At 38.2% G+C, this 22,288-nt stretch overlaps 1 protein-coding gene across 1 annotated transcript in view; it reads right to left on the bottom strand.

Moving 5' to 3' along the window:
• The window catches only part of COL24A1 (collagen type XXIV alpha 1 chain), a 119,402-nt gene that overhangs the window by 33,138 nt on the left and 63,976 nt on the right, over positions 1 to 22,288 (bottom strand). Inside the window, exons 23-32 of the mRNA XM_053985207.1 lie at positions 20,085 to 20,138; positions 18,996 to 19,040; positions 12,048 to 12,101; positions 10,257 to 10,310; positions 8,748 to 8,801; positions 7,957 to 8,010; positions 2,456 to 2,509; positions 2,079 to 2,123; positions 1,919 to 1,963; positions 785 to 838 (exon numbers count right to left, since the gene is read on the bottom strand). Of these exons, the coding sequence (XP_053841182.1) occupies positions 785 to 838; positions 1,919 to 1,963; positions 2,079 to 2,123; positions 2,456 to 2,509; positions 7,957 to 8,010; positions 8,748 to 8,801; positions 10,257 to 10,310; positions 12,048 to 12,101; positions 18,996 to 19,040; positions 20,085 to 20,138 (513 nt within the window). The remainder of the gene's footprint in view (positions 1 to 784; positions 839 to 1,918; positions 1,964 to 2,078; positions 2,124 to 2,455; positions 2,510 to 7,956; positions 8,011 to 8,747; positions 8,802 to 10,256; positions 10,311 to 12,047; positions 12,102 to 18,995; positions 19,041 to 20,084; positions 20,139 to 22,288) is intronic.

The following is a 22,288-nucleotide window of genomic DNA, read 5'->3' as shown; positions in this document are numbered from 1 at the left end:
CTTTTGAGATTTAAATTAACTATATGCAATTTACTGTGCAAAATTACTTTCCAGAAGCAATGTAAACACACAATTTTGGACAACTCTATTAGATTTCTGCACCAGAAAATGGGAGCCTTCTCCCAAATTCTACTTAGACAGCATATATTCTTTTACTGTATTGACATAATCTGATCTACCCCCAGAGATGGTGCTGCAATGCTATTCCTGTCATGGCTATATCTTGCAGTTCAGTGCATATATTTGCTGCAGGTTCTGCCTGATCTTCAGTAACAATATTAGCCACATGAAAGTGAGCATGGCTTGGACACAGTAACCAGAATCCATCCAGCAGATGAATGTCTGAGGTTTATTACAGCAGTCTCTTCTTGAAAATTTAACCTGCCAAATAGATGTGGTCCCTGTGTTCCTGAACAACAATACTAATATTTGCCTAAAAAAACACTACTAAAGTATTGCCACATACAATTACATAATACATAACACAGATACCTACCTCAATGTGGTGTAAAGCCACATTATATTGTGGTCTATGTTCTGTTATGCTCTCTTATGTTGTGCACCCCTTACTACAGAGCTTCCCAACAAAATTAGCAGGTCTCTATGAACAAGTTACACTAAGCAAGGGAAGCAGACTCCAGCTCTGCAGTTTTGGAGCAATTGCCCCACAATTCCTACCTAACCACAGCTGGCAATACTGGATCTTAGTAAAATGGAGCTTGAATTGTCAGGGAGCTTGTATAATACATGGAAAAACTTTGAACAGGCATAAGGATCAACTTACTGGCTCTCCCACTGGTCCTCTGTCTCCTGTGGCTCCTGGAGGCCCAAGCAAACCCTGGAAGATTAAAATAAAATAAAAAATCACTGGAAAGAAGCTCCTTCATATTCTGAGCACAGCTAATTCCTCTCTTGTTTTCGCTCACACAGTAACTAACACAGAAACACCCATGAAGTATGTGCAGCCTTTTTTTCTGGTTGACATGCACTGACATATCACCAGCTTCTGTGTCAGGTGAAGGAGTCCTGAATAAGTCCTGCCTCAGTTTCTTTTACTTACAAATGAATCTTAGCTGAACCACCATTTACCAGTTCATTGTAATCCATGTGCTTCTTGTATGTCCAAACTGCCTAGGGGCTGTATTTTAGATAATCAGGAAGGTTCACAGCACACTTTTCTCTCTGCTCAACCTTTCTCATAGCATTTCTATCTCACACTGTCTTCTAGAAATTGTGGCTGTAGGAGATAGATCAGTATCCTGTACTATGCAATAAATGTGCTATTACACATCATTTCAGCCTAATGAGGTTTTTGCTTCATTCATTTCTGTGTATATAAACACATCTAAAAGTTCTAGTGAATGAAGAGGAAATGAAAACTCCTTGTGTCAAATGTGAGAGGCAACAAGCTCCTAAATCTGAGCAGAAAAGGCAAGAGAAGTATTGTGACAATCAACATTTTGAGTTTCAACTGCAGAACAAAATCACCACCATTACTGCTTTGTTTTTGTTTTTCTGCTTCTCTCTTTGTTGAAAATCCAGTGCAATTTTGAATGACTGATAACCTGCTTTGTAAAAAAAGCCTTAAATAGAACACATTAGATTTCTATACAAAAAAGCTCTAAAAGAAGGAATTTTCTCCTATACATTATATTCATTTAATACATTTCTACATTTATTCCTACACTGATAACACACACCTACCCCAAATTCTATCAAATAATTATTGCTCTATGTCACAAAGACTTTCATCCTTCAAACTGCACTTCTGTCCTGGTTCTTTGTATGAGTAAATGCAAACTGTCAGAGTTTTCCAGCTGCTCTGAAATAGATAAACTTCCTTATACCCAAGTGTCAAACAAAGTATGGGATTTTCTGGATGTTTTTTGGTAGAAGTACTAGTGAATTTCATACTCACAAGTGCACCCTGTTCTCCTCTTTCTCCTGGATTTCCAGCTTTACCCTGGTTAAAGAGAAATATCAAAAGACATTGCTGTCTTCAAGTAATTTCCAAACACAGCTCAGAAATCAGAGTTACTGTGTTAATGTTTACTACAAAGACTGGCTCCAATACTTACAATGAGCCCAGGAACTCCTTTCTTTCCTGGATCACCTCTCTCTCCCTGATAAATAACAAACAATGTGAAAATTCTACATATATTTGCTTGATAAGCTGCATACAGTTACTGTGAGTTTAAATGGTTTGTAACTACAGAAAATGCCTCAAAGTACCTGGAAGAGGCAGAAATTTGCAAATCTGTTGGATTAAATGGAACTCTCTGGCTTCTGCCACAATGGGCTGGAGGGTTTTTGTTTGTTTGTTTGTTTGTTTTTCTTGTTGTTTTGTTTTGTTTTTTTTTTGTTTTGTTTTGTTTTGTTTTTGTTTACTTTTGTCTGTTATGGTCTACCTTCTACCTCAGTGTTTTATATAGTATTGAGCAATGGAAACACTCACCTTAATACCTTCTGTTCCCAGTTCTCCTGGAAGACCATCAAGACCTCTTGGCCCCTGAATATTGAACAATAATAATGATACTAATTATGCATTATTTTTGCTTGTCATTAAGGAGATATTACATAAGCTTTAGGAGAGGGGGAACATTTTGTTAGCAAGAAAACCAATTTTCATTGTGTGTCAAATGTGAAATAAAGCTTCAAAGAATAAAATAAATCTCTGGTTTGTTGAATAATGAACTTAAGAAGAAAGTTTTTTTAAAAAAGTATGTAAACAAAATTTTCTGAATGCAGTGTCTCAGTTGGAGGCAGATGGCAGACTGATATTTTCTGTTCTTTTTTTCATCCACCTCGTACTCATGCAACAGACATGAACTTAGATGGATTTAGATGATCACTGTATATACAGAGCACTTTTGAGCACATTATAAGATGTATATGGAAAATTAATCTTGCTAGTAAGGCTCTAAAAAAAGCAGATAAAATTCTTCCACTAGTAAATCAGTTTGAGGCAAGATTAGAAGAAATTTATAATTGTGAACTATTGTGCTCTCTTGTTAGATTAAAATGTCTTTGTAAATTAATCTTTATAAGCAATAGATGAACTAAGATAACCTGCTATATTATTGTAGCATAATATAGCAAATACCTATTGCCAAAACATTCAGAGTTTTATTATTTAAGAGTGGTAATCTAAATCCATTAGCTTACATGCAAATGAAAAATCCTTAAATATGTCATGAGCAAAATGGAAAATAATATTTTATCCATGCTGACTTAGGAAGTTATTTCCATAACTCTAAAAACCATGACTGTTTAGGTATGGAACATTAAATTAAAACCAGTTAATGAGAACTTAGAACTAATGACCACTTCAAAAGAAGAGCTAGATAAGTATCAAGACAGGCTCTTTACAGCAGTGTACATTGGGAGGATGAGACATAACAGCTTTCCTGGTGGCATTTGGGCTGGGCTGGCATCAGAAGGAGTTAGTACACTACTGTGGCAGTGCCTAGAGGAAAACAATCTCCATTTCTATGGTGAATTTCTGAGTTGTAGAAACCTTACATCTTGGGTCATGGTTTATAGTGAAGGCCATCCAATCATGACTGATCTTCAATCATAAGACTGTTCTAAATGATAATAATAGGGGCTTGTAAAATGACATTGTTGGAAGCACATCTGAGTTAATTTAGTTTACTTTCCTTCCAAAAATATCTGTGACTTCCATATCTCTCTTGAATATTTTGAGAAAAAACATACCAGAATTTATTCTCTCTGACTGATCAATATCAAAACCTCTCTTGGAACATGTGGTGAGAGCCCATCCACTTTTCTCTGGAGCAAAAGTGGAAAAGGCTGACTGGTAACTCAGGAAGAGTGTGTATCCAGAATCATTTAGGCTTTTCTCCTGAAATGAAAATCTCTCAGGAACAGGCCTTTCCTGTGAGCTGATATATAACTACAACCCCTGTCAAAGCCAGAAATATCCCATGAGAACTCATCTGTCATCATTTCAGCACTGCTACTTCTGGCCAGCACAAAGGAGCACAGAAACCATAGGAAAAGGAAAAAGGGCAGGCAGGGAGAGCTGTATAAAATACTTTGTAGTGTGGGACACAGCTTTTGTGAGGCAATCCCTGGGCTAGTCTGGCCATCTTTTTTGTTTTGGTGTAAGCCAGGACTGAGCAATTACAGGCATTTTTTTGGGGGCTAGAGAGGAAAAGAGGCTACAGAAGACAACACTGAACTGCCACATGGCACTCAATGTGAAAGGTCCCAAACCAAACAATACTGAAGTCTACAGAAAAAATCTGTGACTTCAGTGCCCTGAGAGATTAGAAACAAAATACTAGTGGTTTCAAAGGTGAAGGAGGCTTTTATAAAAACATTTACATTGGGACTCATGTTAAGATTATGCAGTTGGGTAACTCAATTGTTGAATTACTATAAAGCATAATTCAAAAGAAAGCTAAATGTCTTGATCAAATTAATTTCAGGTTACTGCTCTTCACTTTTTTCTGTAACTGCTATCTGTAACACAGATACCAGTAGTGATGAAAATTCAAGGCAGATTTAGCAGATTTATTGTTCCCTGATCTGAAATGTCTCAAAGAACAGGAGGAGAAGGGACAAGAAGAAACTGAGATGGAGTGAGGACAGGTCATTCAGCTGTGGGAGTAGAAAGGAGAGAAGCTCAAGACCTGTGGAGGAACCACCTACAGTAACACAAGGAAGGGGGAAATTGAGAGTGTAAAGTTAAGCAATTGCAGCAGTTTTATATTTTCTCAGACTTTTTAGATATGTGACCTGTCATTTCTCTTTGTGCATTCTCCACAGGACTGACCAGAGGATAGAATTTCAAGATTAAATATTCAAGGAAGAAAAAGGACATCTTTCCATTTTACAGATTGGTGTAATAAGGAATTGCCTTCTAGGTTTTATCTCATATCATTAAGAATTACCAGATAAATTCTTTCAACACTTCTGACATAATTTTAATCATAAAGAGGATCATAGCTTGCAGTTTGAGAAACAGGACTGCACAAGATTCTTAGTCCATGTTATGCGCTTAACACACCAAAACCTTTCTGGCACTCACACAGATCTCCATTTCAATGGAGTTCACCTTGGCAGCCCATGACAACTGATCTGATCACTAATAGTTAAGCAAAAAAATCTACCATTTCAAACACCAGCCTTCTACTATATAACTTTGAATTGAAAGCAAAGTAACAGAAAGCAACATGATCCTCTGGGCCATGCCTTCCTCTAGCCAGCCACAGAACAAAGGGCAGGAATCCAAGGGAAAGGCAATTTAATATCCTGACAAAAGCACACAATAACATTCCTATAAATAGTATGGTGTGACTCCTTATTGGCACAGATGAATTGGATTGTATAATTTCTTACTATAGCTAGTACAGAATGAGAGATATACTTGATTTGCCTGCTGTTATTTAAATTAGGTTGCAAGAGAGCTGGGGAGTGAGGCTGCCAAATAATTGCTACTGCTTTTTTCTTTGGCATGGGTTCAGCTCTGTTTCTAAAATGGAACATTTTACACTGAAAACTCTAGGATGATAATCTGAGAAAAAGTTCATCTAAGAAGGTAAAAAGCATAAATTGACTATTTTTATTCTTTCTTGTCCTGTCTCTCAAATACCAGAAGAGCAGAAATAACAGAAACAGAATGTATAGCTAATTCTCTTTTTTGGTGGCTGACATGGAAGAATATTAGAAACTACATCAATTTACTTTCACTTCCTTCAAACAATTAAGAGAGATAAACATTCAGCTATCAATGTACTACCAAGCACGCTGGACACTTGTTTCACAAGTGCCCACAATTTGCTGAGTTCCATATTCCCTGCTGTGAGAAATATGAAAGATCTCACTCATTAAAATAAAGCACAGATGTCCTCAGGCAGCTGAGGTTCTTCATGCCAGTACAGATACCACTAAACCAGGGAGAACCCTACTGGCTGCTAGAGACATGAGTTGCTGCTGCCTGACCCTAAATTTACAGCAGTTCACTCTGTCATTTATCTGCATTTTCAAGTCAAAATTTCATGATCTGCATTCCAGGAAAGTAAGAGCAGAAAAATTACTTCTTTTGAGCTTTAAAATACCAAATGCCAATCTGAAGAATACTAAATGCCAAGAATTTTAGCACCTCTTGGGAATTTTGCTTAGGTCTCACTTATGAAATGAATCTAATGATACAGAATCTCTTCCTTTCAAACTAGGAGCTACAGTTGTATTAGCCCAAGATTATGGTATGAAGTGACCTTGTAGTTTACTTCACACATTAGCAAACAAAGACAATGAAAGATCATGCAACAATGACTTCATGGCCGCTTACACTGCCAGGCTTCCAGACTAATGCATTTCTTCCCTTTGGTCATGGAAAGAAATTCTTTCTCCTACATGTTGATACTCTCACCCTCAGTGTCATTCTGCCATTGAAGTATCTACAAAATAGTGCTCTCCCTCTGTGCTTTCATGAGATTAACACTAAAAAATAAAGTGTAATAAACCTTCCACATGATTCTAGCCAAGTGCATCAAGTCCCAAGCATGAGCTGAGGAAGCTCTGTGCTAGTGCTGTGCTCAGTGGCATATTCCCTGAAATCCCCCAGGGGTGAGATACTCCACAGGCTTCCAGACAGCCTGCCTTCAGCTGGCCAGAGCTCCTGGGTGTACTGGAGAGTGAACAGCTGGAGACTCTCAGACAGAAGTAAGCTGCTGGGTAATCTGGATGCAAAACCATTGCTGAAAGGTCTAGAATTTATGAAGAGAAGGAATTCTATTCTGTGACAGTGCACAAGTAGAGGGTCAGTGCTTCTAAGGCTCCTCACAGATTCCAGCTGTGAAGACAGGATACATTCTTGTTTCCATACACAATGAAGGCAGATTTCCATATGCTTCCATTTAACTTCTGTATCTGACTGTGGTATGCATTTTCTGAGACCTTCCACACAGAGCTCTGGGCTCTGACACTTCTCTTTCTGAATCCAGAGATGACAAACCCCAGGTTTCAGGGCACCTCAGATATTTTCCTTATGTGAGATTCCACTTTTGATCTGATATTTTCATATATATTTTGAGATATAATTCTCAGTGCCTCAGTGGGAGTTTGTTCTCAGAGTCTGAGGACCGGGGTCTGTTCTGAGACCCTCTTTCATGAGACATTCCCAGTAGTCATGCTAGGTAGAGGCAAAGGCAAAAAACACAATTCCAAAACTGGACTTCCACAGAGCTTGGGATATCTGGGATTTATTTTGAGTGATCTTTAATTATAAGCACTGGACTCCATTATGTGCTGCCAAAATCATAGAGACATAGTTATCAGGAATAAATGGAGCTGTGAAGACACACTGGTCCAGCCACTGGTATGAGCTGTACAAGTCTCTTAGGAATCATGGATATGCTGTCAAACTGGTGGGTAAGGTGAGAGACACTTCACTAATGTGGGCTTTGGATCAGTGTTTTGTATAAAGTGAAAAACTGGTTTCCATTTCTCTGATAAAAGTGAAATGGAAATGACAATCGAACAAGTGCAGGTTCAAGGTTCTAGCACACAGCATCTTCTGATTACACTCCCTCCTCCCTCAAAACTGTGTTTGGGAAATTTTGATTGTATTTCCAAAGAACTAAATGCAGGTAAAGAAAATTGTCCTTAAAGCATTGAAATAGCCCAGTGGTAGTTATAAATGACAACTTTTGCATGTGTATGTGGACAGAAAAGTGTCAAGTGGTCATCTTGGTTCTAGTTTTGTTCTCAGCTGAAACCAATGGCAAAGCCCATTTCACTGCGAGGAGAAATGAAGATTCATATTGTTTCCTACATGGAAATACAAGTATAATCTATCTGATTTCAGTACAAACGAGTTCAGTCCAGAGGACAAAGGGAGCAGCTGTAAATGGGTTATATTTCAGATTTATATTTGCAATACACTACTCTCTGCTCTGAGTAACATGAAGAAGCATTAGTACTTACTCTTCTTCCCTTAGGTCCCTGTGGGCCTGATGGTCCTCGTGCCCCTGAAGGTCCCTACATGTCAAACAAACTTATTATTCATTGTCTTCTAAACAAAGAGTCCTGAAAATTACAAGCTTAGGCACCTTGAGCAGCAATCAATGCAAGAAAAGCAAATCAATCACTTTCACTCATGGTTCAAATTCAATTAATCGTGTTGGTACAATTTATGTAGAAAAATCTAATTAACAGGCTCTATGTAACATTATTTTTACAAAACACTGATGTGACTGTTGAATAGACTACTTCTAGTATCCCAAAATTTTTAGAAGATACTTGTACTTCAGCAACATTATGTTAAAAAACACAAATATTTTCTGATAAAATGTTCAGTTTTTATCTGTATTGAAGACCCATGGTAGACAAATTATAACAATTATACAGAGCAGATTAGAATATCATTTATTCTTTATTAACAATGAAACTAAACACATAATGAATCTATTTAGACTGCATCAGGCACCAATTAATTTTTAAAATATTATGCAATTATTAAGCATCTTTGCAAAAATCCATTTCCCTACTTGTCTCAAAAGAATGATTTTTAAATGGATGAGTAAATAATATAATTACTTTTTCCTCTCTCAGAGATCATCCTGGCAAAGAGCAAGTGAACAGATTCTGTCCAGATGGGTACATTTTCTTGACAGTTTTATGGATTGCAGCACAAATTAGAAACTATTCTTAGCTTCACCAAAGACAATTTGAAAACAGTTTATTTTATGTCAATCCAAAGCACCCCCTATACCTACAGGTAATCCTTCTGGCCCCACGGGTCCAGGGCCTCCTGGAGGTCCTGGATAGCCCTAGAATTAAAATAAATATAGAAAAGACGGAACAGTTTTATCTAAATTGTTATTGTAGCAACAGTAATAAATCCAGTTACTTACCTCAATAATTGGAGGTAAGTGAATAAAATATTTAATTTTACAAAATTTGTTACCAAAATTTTGTTTAAAACCAAAATGCTTAATTGGATATATCCTAGTAACCATTAAAGCAGCCTAGGAAGCTTTCCCACACAGGCACTAGCTGGCAGAGATGTACTGAAACAAAAGATGCTGAGTTCTAAATGAATTTCAATCTCCTCTCGAGAAGGCTGTGACAGTGGGAACAGCAAGTGGACACATCCTGGTGTGGGCAGACCTGGCCAAGACCAAATGCCAAGAACAACTCTTGTCTGAGGACTGCAAAGACTTACTGCTGGGAAAGGTTCTCTCTGCTACAGCTACACTGGATTTACCTGTGGCAATAAGCATTAATAACATCCAAGAAATGTAGTTGATAAGACTGGATACTATAGTAATAAATCCTTGTTTATTAATCTCCCTAATAGGATTTTTTTTCATGGATCAAAAGCAGCTAGTTGAGGGTAAATCTAGATTAGAGGGATTTAATGAAGGACAGAAAGCTTCAAAAAGCATTGGCTCTGCCTGGATCATTTAGTTGGTCTTCATTCTCAGGGTACTTGATCTCTTCCCTGCTAATGGATGCCAAAACAGTAATTACTGCAAATAGAGAATTTTCCATGGCAAGAACCCCACCCACTGCACCAAGCTGGGGCCCACATCTGCAGTTTGTGTGTCAGGCCATGGAGATTCCAGCCCTGCCAACCACAGCAGTGTCAGAGTGAACAGGATGCAGCACCTACCACGTTGCACATTGACTCTCCATCTGCTTGCAGTTAAACTGTTAAGTGCTCTCTACCCCCTCTGGAGCTCTCATAGTGCTCACAACAAACCCACAGCCAAGCCTGCAGCATGTTTTGCAGAGAACTCCAACAAGGACATGGCCATGGTCACTTCTGCACCCCAACACTTCCATGGCATCACCTCTGGGCTGCATGGAGTGCTGTGTCCTGCTTCAGGACAAGGCAGGAAGGCAGTGCTCCCACAAGAGTGGAACCCAGGAGCTGTTTGGGAAGTGCTGGGCACTGGAATTAGAGGTGATGATATTTACTAGAATAACCTGGGTTACCCTGGTTTACACAGGAAATGTTTATTTTACTTTCCCTGCTTTTAAATTTCCCTACTTAGAAACATTTTTCAAAAATGCAGTTTCATTCAGCAGATCACTTTGCAATATCACTGCTACAGAGGGGATAAAGCTATAAAATGAAACTTTGTAGGAACTATGCATTGTAAAGACTACTCTTCCATAAGGTCTGCACAGCTAGGAGGGTGAGAAATTATTACTGTTTTGGAGACTAAAGTGCCTTTATAAGTAACATAATTGTGGATTTTACATTACTTGTAACTTACCATGGCACCTTTTTCTCCAGGAGGACCTACAGGTCCTGGACTGCCTCGCTCTCCCTTTAACAACAAAGAAAGAGAAGAAAAAGAAAAGAAGATTTAATATTCATCCCCTTTTTCCATGTCCACTGAGCACACCTGTCAGTGCATCACACTATTGGTTGAGAGACTGCCCTTCAGAAACAGTGCAGAGACCTTTTTTAACTTTTCTTTTTTTTTAAATTTCTGCATTCCTTCCTCCTACAAGCCTACCCATCTTTTGAAAAGAATGTTAAAACTGAATTTCTCTGTCTTCTTTTTTCCTAGAAGACTGAACAAGAGGTTTGACTACATCAGTCTCTGAGAATTGCTGTTAGAAGATGCTTTCTCTCTGTTGGGTGCATCATATTAATAGCATGTTCCTTAATCCATAAAATTCAAGACAGCAAACAAAGAAAAAAGGCAATTTTTTTTCTCTCTTCCTCTTTTCTTCAGTATGTGTAAGGAAAGCACAACTCTAAAAGGAAAGCCAGCCCTTCAACAGCTGCTGAAGCAACTTGAGTAGGGCAAGCAGGAAGGGCGTTTTTCTGGTCTTCCACACCTTTTCACCTTTCATTCATGTCACACCCAGCCCAAAATTCAGACTTAGCTGTAGATTATCTTCAGAAGATTACACTTTTATTACAAATAGTGCACATAAGATAGTAATAACACTACATTTTATATTGCATACTGCAATTATGCTGGAAATACATTCATCATTTAAATCCACATAGCATGTGTTACCTTGAACAACTTAATCCATAAGGGAGAAATACAATAAATTCTACAGAAACAGCATAGCAGTGACAATTATTGCACCATGAAGAAGCTTCCTTCCATTTTCTGATGATAAATTAATTAGTCTTTTACTGCCTTTCCCCTCCTAGCTAAACTAGCAGCAGTATCACAAAGTACTCTTTTTGAGCCAAGAGTAATTTTGAAGAATAATAATTCTTTGACATGAAATTCTAAGATGATATTATCACTAAAACCATATGAGATTTTTCTAAATCTAAAGCAGGCTTTCCACTGATGTATTTCCCTTCACAGATTATATAAATTATAATCAGATTTTAATGGAATTCCTAATAGTAGATTAAGACTTCCTCAATAAAATATCTAAATAACAGACACCAGTCTAGGTGAAATAATTCAGCCCTGCAGGAAAGAAATATAAATGGTGCTGCATCATTCTGACAAACAATTATGTTTTTATCATAATTGAAGCTGACATGCAGTCCAGTAATAGTTTCCTGTTTTTCCATTTTAAAATACTTTACCTAAATAAAACCACGTCAAATACACTTAAGCTATTTATACTGTTCTAGTCACATTGAGTCTGCCAGACTTTGCTTTCACAAACACAACTGTTACTGCACAGCAGACAAAACTCAGTTGTCTTTTTTATTCAGTTAATGTATACAGCCAAGTTGGACCTTTCTACTTTTGTCTTCATTATGTAGTAGTGCAAAACCAGTGAGTACTGTATAAAACAAGTATAATTCATGCCAGTTGCTCTGAAACAATAGCAGTATAGTAAAGTGACAGAAGAAAGGCATCAAATCTATCAACCCTAAATTAACTGTGAAGTAAAATCAAGGATATCAGATACATACCTCAAATAAGATCATTTGGATTATCAGTTTTTACATCCCCATGCTCTGAAATGGCTGCAGGAATATTAGCTCTGGCAGTGGTCAGTAAATGATCTCTCACCAGTACTTTATCACCCCAATGGTTTTCAAAGCTGCTGAGCAGTCAGATACATTATTATACCTTTTCACCAAGGTTTCCAGATGGCCCAGCTTCTCCAGGTAAGCCAGCTGATCCCTGCATAAAAACAAAGCAGACTTTTACTTGCATGATGTCTATACTAGTTGATGGTCAGCAGTTGTCCAGCACCAGAGCAGGGCCCAATTTTTCCCCACAAAGAGCCCCATGTGTGTCTGAGTGCACCTGGGGGACAGCCAGGGCTGCACAAGGTACCCTGGCTCACAGGGCAGGCAGAAGGAGCCCTGCATCTCAGCATACCAACTGCAAACAGCTACTGCCAGAAGGGAAACTACACCCATTTCATCACAATACTACCCTACCAACGTAGATCTGCCACTCAGCTCAACCTTGCACCGCTAAAAGACTTACAAACATACAAATAAAGGTGATAATTGCTCTGCTAGTGCTTCAATCTGACCACAAATTTCAAAGGGAATAAATTCAGTGGAACAAAGTAAAATGCAGTCAAAACAAACATTATATTGGATCAGGTGTTGTCAGAATTTTCCCTTCAAGAGTAGTAGCCCCAAATGCCTTTGAAGTCAGAGGATCAGAGCCTTTCAGGCATTCAAAAATGAAATAATTCTCTCCTGAGGCTCTCTCACAAATTTCCACTGGATGGAAGTACAAACATATGGGATGGGAAACAGGAGAGGAAATATTTTAAAAAACCTTATTCCCACTGCTTACTTTATTATGAAAGCTAAAAGAAAAAGAAATTATAGCTCAAGGTTCTAATTGAGAAAAATATGACACAATGAGCTTGAAGAAAAAGCACTAAGTGCCCAGAGTACATTGCATGACTGCCCTTGGAACATGGCAGAAACGTGGAAGCTCCCAGTAGTGATATAACATAGCACACTATATCTGTAACACTTTAAAAAGGGAAAAAAAGAAAGTTACGTCAATTCACACATTGGCATTGCCATCTTTATGTGTGCAGGAAGGAATTAGCATTAGTAGCTCTACACTGGCATTGAAGTGCAATTAAAAAAAAAAAGACATTACTTTAAAAAATTAAAATGCAGTCTTTATCTGTATAATCTGAATACAGTTCAGCCTCAAGTCCTTTAACAGAACAGGTGCAAAGTAAGTAGAGATTTTATGATTACTTGTTCTCTTGGACTGCTAGCTATGCTGGAAATCCCACAGTTTAAACATATGGCAATGAGCCAGTGATACAGCTACTTTTGAGGCTGACAATACTGGCACAAATTACTTTATGGAAGGAACTGAAGAGATAAGCAGGCACCTCTGTGGCCGCTGGACTGATATATTATGTGTGGGAACTTGTGTATTATATGTCAGAACTGAGATGTCTCTTGCCTTGGCAGCAGCCAAAGATGGGTCCTGGTGATACTGGCACTGAGGCTATGGCCCAGACGTCACTGCAGCAATGAGGGACTTTTGTGATGAATTCTGAGAGTGAGAGCTCCCAGTCAGAGCCAACAGAAGGCCTCAGTAGCAGGCAGAAATCTGTGAGACAAAGAATTACCCTGTACTCTTGCTTATCAAGGTAAGAGGTGTGGAGCTACAGTTTCAAAATGCTAAAGATTAATCACTTTGATTCCCTTATTCCAGAAAGAACAGAAGACATAATTGGAGCCAAGGTGAAACTCAGACCTATTCTTTTTCCAGAGAGACACTCCTGATCTCCCACCCAATGCCATGCTGTTTACAGGACTGAAGATGCTGATCAGAAAGATGGAGAGCTGTGCCTTGCCCCAGCAGTGAATCATTTAATATACAGCCTCTGATCAAGTTCTCTTTTCAATTCAGAAGTACTGTCTTCCCAGTTTGGTTGCTCTGGGCTGAAAGAGCAGGAATGACTAGGAAGCAGTGACTGTGAATGTGCTGCTGTATTCCCTGGCACATTAGGGCAAGCCTTGGCACCCTCCAGAGAGAGGACAGAAGCTGGCTATTAAATAGAAAATTTCTCATACATTGGCTATTCCTCAAAAGTAGTTAAGAAAATTTACAGCAAAAGCACTAAGGCTTATAAAAAGATGCAAAAGAAACTTGGCATACCTGGAATTGGATATCTATGGAAAGCAAAACAATGGTCAAGATGACTAGAAGTGAAGCCAGTGAAATGCTAAAAGCAACAGGGACTTCAGAGGGTATGAAGGGGAAAGAAATTCATTACAGGTTAACTAAAAGCTCTTCCACCCCTCTATTCAAAGCAGAGGTCGAGTATTTGAGACTGAGAAAATGCTAGGGCTGGTATGCACACCAGCAAGAGAGCAAAAAAACTTAAGGATAGAATCTTGAATTTTTACACAATTAGTAACATTCAGTGAAGAGAAAATATAGGGCAAAACATCTTGTTCTGTCAACATATTAGCCATAAAGTGATGTTTCCCCTACATCATTCCTGACAGACTTTCTGTAAGGTCACGTGTCTCTTAAAATCCCAGATTTGGACTGGCTTGTAATAAAGACCAGCAACTAGGACTGGATTGAGGTTTCAACTCTCTCTCCATCTTATGTAAGAAAATGAATACAGTCCAAAGCAGATCTGTTGAATCAATGTCTTCCAGCATCCCTTCAATCCTCTGGGGAGCAGTGGTGGATTCCAAATATAAAACTGAGTGTATTAGAAAACAAAAAAGTGAAGCAAAAATCCTGAAGTGATTAAAAAAAGAAATCAGCAACTTATTAAAAAAATAGTCATCAACTTTCATTTACAAGGACTTGTATAAAAGTCTCCAGTGACAACAGCAGCATAATAACAGCATTTTAGAAACCTTCTTGACAGGAGTATTTTGTAGAAAATGAATCAGAGACCTCACAACTAACACATGCCTGAGAAAGACAAAAACATCTTGCCAGGGCATATGCTCCGTGTTAGAAACTGGACTGTAGTTGAATAATTGGAAACACATTGTACACTTAATGCAAACCCAAGTATGGAGTAATCCATTGAAAAACCTGGTAGTGAGAAATGAATATCCAGCTAGTTCCAAACATTCCCATGGCAGCAGTTACCTGCCAGGTTGTACTTTCATGTGTTCTTCTGTGATAATTGAAAATTTTCCAATCCAGTGCTAGTTCATTTACAGTTCAGTGTTCTCATATGTTTTTATTCAACATTCATTTAATGAGATGGCATAATACATTTAAAATATTATCTTGTCACAATAACATTTTTCTATTAATTTTCTGTCTGTTGGTAATCTGAGTGAAAATCTGTGATTTGCTATGGCCAATGTGATTTGCCTTTTGAAAGGCAAAATGTACCGGCACCAATCACCTACTCAACAGCAGTTTTAAGAAATAAATAAATGGATTAAATTTTGCTTGCAGTGTAAAGCAGGGTTTGTTTGATAGCACTTGCAGAGGAATGCTTGCATTCAAGGGAAGCTGCCTGACCAAGTGGGGGGAGGATGTGCTCACTGACAAAACCTTGGAAGCTAAACTGCAGAACCCTGAAAACAGCTGAAACCAAATTATAAAGAAAACCACTAGCAAAAAAATCCTCCAAGAAAAATGAGCAACATCTTGATAAACTAACTTCTAGCTACTGTAACCTCCTTCTCACCTGGTCTCAGCAGGAACTATAGCATATCAGGTCATGTAGGGTAGAAACAAGAAGTACAACCTAAGACACAGAAGTACCTTTATTACCATTCACTGTTAAGTACTTCAGAGAGCCCACAATAATCTCTATCCAACTGCTTTCTGAAAGCAGCTGAAGCACTTCCTTCTTTGGAAGCCCTTGGCAATGTCCCATGCATTCACCAGACTTTGAAAAAAAAAAAGGCTTTCCTCAATTGACTTATCTTTTGGCCTATGGTTTAAAATTCTCTTTTGTATATCCCTAAAGCCCAGACTTTTCAGGATAATTCAAACAACTCCTTCTGTTGAGCATCCTGAACACATCAGTTAAAGTTCACTTAATCTTTTCTCCAAGCAAAAGGAATTGCAGTTTCCACTCTCCCTGAATGATGCATCCCTGGTGCCTAATCCAGCTAATTTTTACCTCTCTAAAAAATGTGGTAATTGCTTTATGGTAATTCTTCCCAAAGACAACTCAGCTACAAGGCACATGGCCTGCCTGCAGTATTTTATTGCCATTCACAGACTCCTGCAGACTGACCATTCTCAGCCTGCTCTGGAGCTGCCATCGACAGCCTAAACATCACTGGTTTTCCTTTGCTGCATTGTAAGGGTTTTTTTCATGGCAAAGCATTTTTTATTTCAGCTTGGTTTCCTCCTGTTGTTTCAAAAACTATGTGCAACCAGAGAAATTTGCTGACATGTAATTTCTGAAGATTATTTTTCCAGGATTTGTGTTCATGAACTCTGCCTTTTGACACCAGTTGCACATACTACATCTGACAGTTCCACCTTTCTACTCTGTCTCAATGTGTGTATAAACGTCAAGGATTTCTAATTCAGAAGTGTACAGGTTGAATTTCTTTAACAGAGTTGGCAAGGAAAAATAGGAATTAACTTGCACTTAGTCATTCAGAGTGGTGAAGCCTGGGTAAAGACTAGCATTATCAAACTGAAATAATCCTGGAAAACAACTGTTTCAAACTCAGATGAGTTCTGAATAATTCAATAAATTATTTTCTTAAGTCATCCCTGACATTTTAACAAATAGATCATTTGTATGAGATGCTTGAAGTTAGTTTCAAATATTTACTCTCCATAATTGAACAGCATCTTATCTAAACATAAAAAATCCAGTTGCACATGTCAGCAAAGTCAGATTTTCCTCCCCCAAAATATAAGGGGAAATTTCTCAGTAGCTGAAGGGGTTGTTTCTTTTGGCATGGCTTCCAAAAGATTTTGTCTCATCAGCAGTGTACATTTGCTCTGTCTGCTGTTCCCTTGCTTCTCACTATCTTTACCAATCCCTCTTCAATTGGACCTGTTGGTCCTGCAGTTAACCAAATATCCTGCAGCGAGGAACAGCTGCTGGATTCTACCACAGCTCAGGGCTCTGCTGAAGCAAGCAGCCCCACCTCAATCTGCCTCCCTTCCTCTTTAAACAAACACAACATATGCTGTAGCCAGAAAAACAATTTTTGTTGTAGGAGTTGGTTAAGGAATAGTGTCTGAAGTCTGACTTTAAGCACAGTCCTGATCTACTCTTAAATGTGTGTCATTTATGCTTACGAGCACAGCGAACATTTTATAAATTTAGTCTACTCTGTTTCCACAGTGGACAAGCATCCAGAAATATTTTGGCAGAAATGTACTCTGAAGAATCAGCAGCTTCATGTGACCTAAGAAATGTTGGATGCTGTGGCTTCTAGCCTATTGACAGAGCTGTATCTAAGTTGTGGAAAATTTGTTCAGTGAATTCAAGATCATTGTGGAGCAAAAAAAAATTCTATGTCAAATCCAGAAAGTTTAGCTTTGGTAACTAGCTTCTGTGACTGTTTCATGTACAGTATTGTTGTAATGATTTAAGATTGAGCCTATATTTGTCTTTTGTTGAGGTTTTTGGTGCATGTGGCACTGTACAACATAGTAAATGCTATCAGTTTTCCCTAACATGTTACAGGCTGAAAAACAGAATTCACATGTAATAAAAGCCACTGTTACAGATACACTGGATGACTTTCAAGGGGACCTTCTGGCATGTCATGGCACTGTTGGTTCCTGTGTAAGCAGATACTTTTAACAGACTGAGGTTGCAGCTTCTCAGTCCCCTTCCCCAGAGCAAAACCTCCAGAGTGCACAGTGGAGCTGGACTTGACCAAGAAGCAGTTTGTAACATTTCTGCAGTAACCAACCATTTGATGAGGTGCCTCAGGTACATCTGCTCAGTATTTTGCAGACAATGGGGAGCTAACTCTGACTCCCAGCTAAGGGGAACAGAGTTTATGTGAGTAGTACAGCACTAAGCCCAAACCAGGATGTGGTATCTCTCATCAGCATAGGTTAACTCTAGAAATAAAATCAATTTAATTGTGTTCTACACCATATTTGGGTAACTCAAGCATGGACCAACATGCTCACATCTGCTCATAAATCCCAGACAAAAGTTAAAAATACAAAAGGGCAGGGGATGAAGTTAAGTAGAGAGAATTCCAAGTTGTATGTTTCAGGGACAACTATCAACTAAAAAAACACCTGCAGTGGAAGAACTGAGAGGGATCAGGTCTTTAAAAAATGAAGGATAGGATAGGATTTTACTACTGTAAAAGGGAGCCCATCTATGCAAGAAGTAGGCTTGTAAGAGGCAATGCTTCCTTTCTCAGTATTCTTAGCAGTTTGGGCTGGAGTCATAGATGTTTGGATGAATTGGAAACAGACTACAGGGGAGTTAGAATGTGACTTAAATTATCTCAAAAACATAACAGGCTAATTGAATTGGGACTGTTAAGCCTGAAAAGAAAGAATGAAAGAGGCACAGAATAACAACCACCATATGTAAAATGCTGTTTCCAGCAGAAAGGAATCAGGTTACACAAGTGAAAGAACTTTTTAAAAAATAGAGAAGCCCTGGTCTTGGAACTTTTTAATAACTGGTTAGACAAATATTTGTCAGAAATTATGCAAAGATAACAGATCCTGCCTAGACAGAAGAGGATGGACTACGTGTCACCACAAGGTCACCTTGAGCTCTGTGATTTTATGGAGCATAGACAGAACAAGCCTGCAAAATACATCTCAGGCTAAATGCAGCCTCCCAAATGATGTACTGGAAAAGGATCACTTATTCACTTACATGAACGTGCCTTGGAAAATCCCTACAACCACCTGCAATATTCACACAACGTATTGGGAGAAAAGCAGAATTAATTTTGGAAAATGTTTAAAATGGGAAATTTCTTTAAATGGTATGAATCTTAAAGATTTCAAAGGTATAACTGACATACTACAGCTCCAAATACAGGCAAACTTCATCAGACAATGTCTGCAACCAATTATTCATTCACACTCAAATAAAACTGAATTAAAAGTTAAACCAGAAAGAGAATTCAAGCTTACTGCTTCACCAGTTTTTCCAAGGTTTCCTTGGTCTCCTTTTTCTCCCTGTTAAATGTAGAAAACAGATGATCTAGTTCACTAGAAAAGTAATTTTTTTCATATGTGTATATTAAAGTCCTCTGTTTTCCTAGGAGCCTCTTTATTTTCTAAATTACATGTGCCAATTAAAACTTTAAAAGCTAAAATTAAGTAACCAAAACAAATTTTGTCAGTGGCTAATTTTGATTTGGTAAAATGATGTCCTAATGTATTCAGGATTTGCCTGCAAAAATAAAAACTAGCAACTAAGTGCTCATGAAACACATTAGGTCAGCAAACACTATAAATTCATTATTCTATTTTTATTTAAATCTTTCTTTCAGCAAATTACCTTCACTATTTCGCTACTGCTTCAAAGGTAGATATTGCTTGTGCACTTTATTGATTACTGTAATTCTGTTATGAAATATTAGGGAAATTGACATTTGAATGACATTTTAACAAACTTATTCCCCTTCCCCCAAAATCTTGAAACCATCATTAAGTATTAATTAAGTCTGTTCTCCAAAATAACACTGTTACATAGGTGGAACATTTTGCTGTGTGTTTCACAGGTGGAAGCTGGGTGTATAAGCTTTGATTATCTGGCTGGGACAATAATCTCAGTTACTAATAACTGATGAACAGTTATTTGTGTACTGTTGACACAGATTACAGATCAGCACTGGGAAATTCTGCTGCCAGGAGCTCCCCTCTTTTGAGCTGCAGCACTTCATCTCATCCCCAGTCACACTTCCAAAATCCTGCCAATGCAGGAAGTGCTCTGAGCCCCTTGTTGCCCCCTGGTCCAGGCACCCTCACATTCCCAGACTGTTTGATTTCATTTTAGCAGGTGCAGTCTTTGCTCACACGTCCCTGTCTCCTAGAGCTGCACAATTTTCTCCTTTTTCAAAATGGGATCTTGCAAGAAAGCAGAATCATCAGTATGATACACATTTATATTCTTTGGAAGCATGTGTGCTCATATGCTTTCACTCCTATGTCACTGTAAATAGCTGTGTATAACTCTATCCCAAATACATTCTATTTCATAATAAAACCATCACTTACCTTTAAACCTTCTGGTCCAGGATCACCTACATAACCTTTCTGTCCTGGCTTTCCCTAAAATAAGGGTTAGAATAAAATATTGTGAATATTTTATTTCAAAAAGTTAATTTCATCCCAGTTAATCTATTTATCAAAATACATGTACTAAAAATGCACAGTTTAGCAATATTTAATACAAAAAATTTAAGCAAGTGTATTTAGAAATCTGTATCTGAAGATACACTGTTGAATATTTCATGAAATACTGGAAAAGTAAGCAAAATTTGTAAGAAGTCCTATAGCAGTTCACACTGAGGAAAAACTGTCACAATCCAAGATTGAAACACGTTTCAATTTCACTTTGCAAAAAACATATTAGGGAGACAAAAAAAAAAAAAAAAAAAAAAGGCAGTGTTCTCTCCTGGTTAATTCCAGCAGAATAGGGACTCAACATTAATAAATTTTGATGCTTAGACTTCAGGGACTGCTGTCATAACTGTTCTTCCTCAACCAGACAAGATCAGCTCAAACACCCTCTCCTCCTTATTCAGAAAATTGATGATTTTGAGCCCCATTTCTCTCCACTATAATTTTGCTGCTGACAGATCTTGTTGCTATGATACTGTGGTAATAACACTGGTAGCCAGAAGAAATACAGCAACATCAATCAGAGCAGGAGGCCACAAAGGGACAGGATCTTTGAAGCACTTTACAACATGCATCCCTCCCCCGGTTGTCACTCACACAGACTCACAAAGGCACACAAACCAGAAAGCTTTCCCCCTTAATTTTCAATTAGATATTTATAACGTAATTATGTCTCCCTTTTAAGAAATTGCTTTCCCTCCCAGTACACTTTACTTCCTCTACAACATAAAACATGGCCTATCCATTTGTCTATCTGGACAGCACAGCCCTGCCTAGACAAACTTTCCCCATCTGCTCTGAGGAAAAGGCCCTGGTCCAGCAAGCAGAGGTCCAGGGGACTGGACCTGGCTCTTGAGCAAGTTGCTGATGAGATCGCTGGAGGCTGACAACTGGAGAAAGAAAATTAATTCAACATTTTAATGATTCAGTACCAAAACCATGCAGATTTGTCCTAAAAAGAAATTATCAGCCGCTGTTCCAGCAAACGGAATAACTGGAATTGCCAGAGTCCATAATAAGAGTTTTCCATTCCACTTAAGCTGAGAAAAGAGCAACTAAAGCAACAGATAAAAAAAAACATTTCTTAAAAAGAGATGGCATTTTTTCATTTGGCTCTTTTGCTTCAGTTGCTCTGTTCCTGTCTTTCAGAGTATGTGTAGGTTAGTTTCTGAGCATCTGAGAAATTCTTTATATGGCTTAAAATTGTATTAAATTGTCTTAGCAGGTTCCATGACTTCTCGTATTAATCCCTTTCTATTACTCTCATTCTCTTGGCCTACCTGAGTGATTTCATTCTGCCCAACAAGCTCCAACAAATAAAATCACTTGAGGAACATTCTTTTGTTTTTGCCAATGGACTAATATATGGTAAAGCCAAGAATGCAGGGAGAAAAGACCATGAAGAGAAGTTCTGAGAGAACCAGATAAAGCAAGTCATCTTAAGCCACAAGGCTTAACAAAGAACAAGTGATGGGCTTCTGCAGGTCACTACATGCTGTTTGACTACTTTGTTGCAAAGAAATTTAAGGTCTTGCTATACAGCAAGACTGTAACATAAAAATGTTTTAAGTGAAATTCATCAAAAGAAACCAGTGGCCCCTATTAACTACCTTGATAAGTTTAAGCCTTATGAGAGCTGAACTGGAGTTACAGCTTGTAAAGTTTTCTTGGCTGTCATTCCTCACCTATGTACTAGCTGCAAAGGACATAGAACAGATGGAAGTTGATCAGAAAATGGAACAAGTGGATTTAACTGGTAAAGCAATCTGAAACACATGGATTTGGCTTTAAACAGAAATACAATACATTTACACATGGAGGAAAAGCCACTGACAGAAGGTTAAAGTAGGGATGGCTGCTTTTCTACTTGCAAACCCCTGAGAAAATTATTCTTCCAGGTCAGGGTAATCCCAAAGGAAATGTCTGTTTCCTAAAATATTAACTGAAAGTTCTACCCTTCTCTTTCAGGAAACAGCAACCAACTGAGCTTCCTTTCACCTCACAACAGGTGGGTACATATTAATATAAATATCTCTCACTATCACTCTATTTCAATCCCTCCATAGGCTTCCTACATG

The sequence above is a fragment of the Vidua macroura genome, chromosome 9 (assembly GCF_024509145.1).
Source record: "Vidua macroura isolate BioBank_ID:100142 chromosome 9, ASM2450914v1, whole genome shotgun sequence".
Taxonomy (NCBI): domain Eukaryota; kingdom Metazoa; phylum Chordata; class Aves; order Passeriformes; family Viduidae; genus Vidua; species Vidua macroura.
Note: the sequence above shows the minus strand (reverse complement) of the source record. Positions and strands in the feature narration are given on the sequence as shown.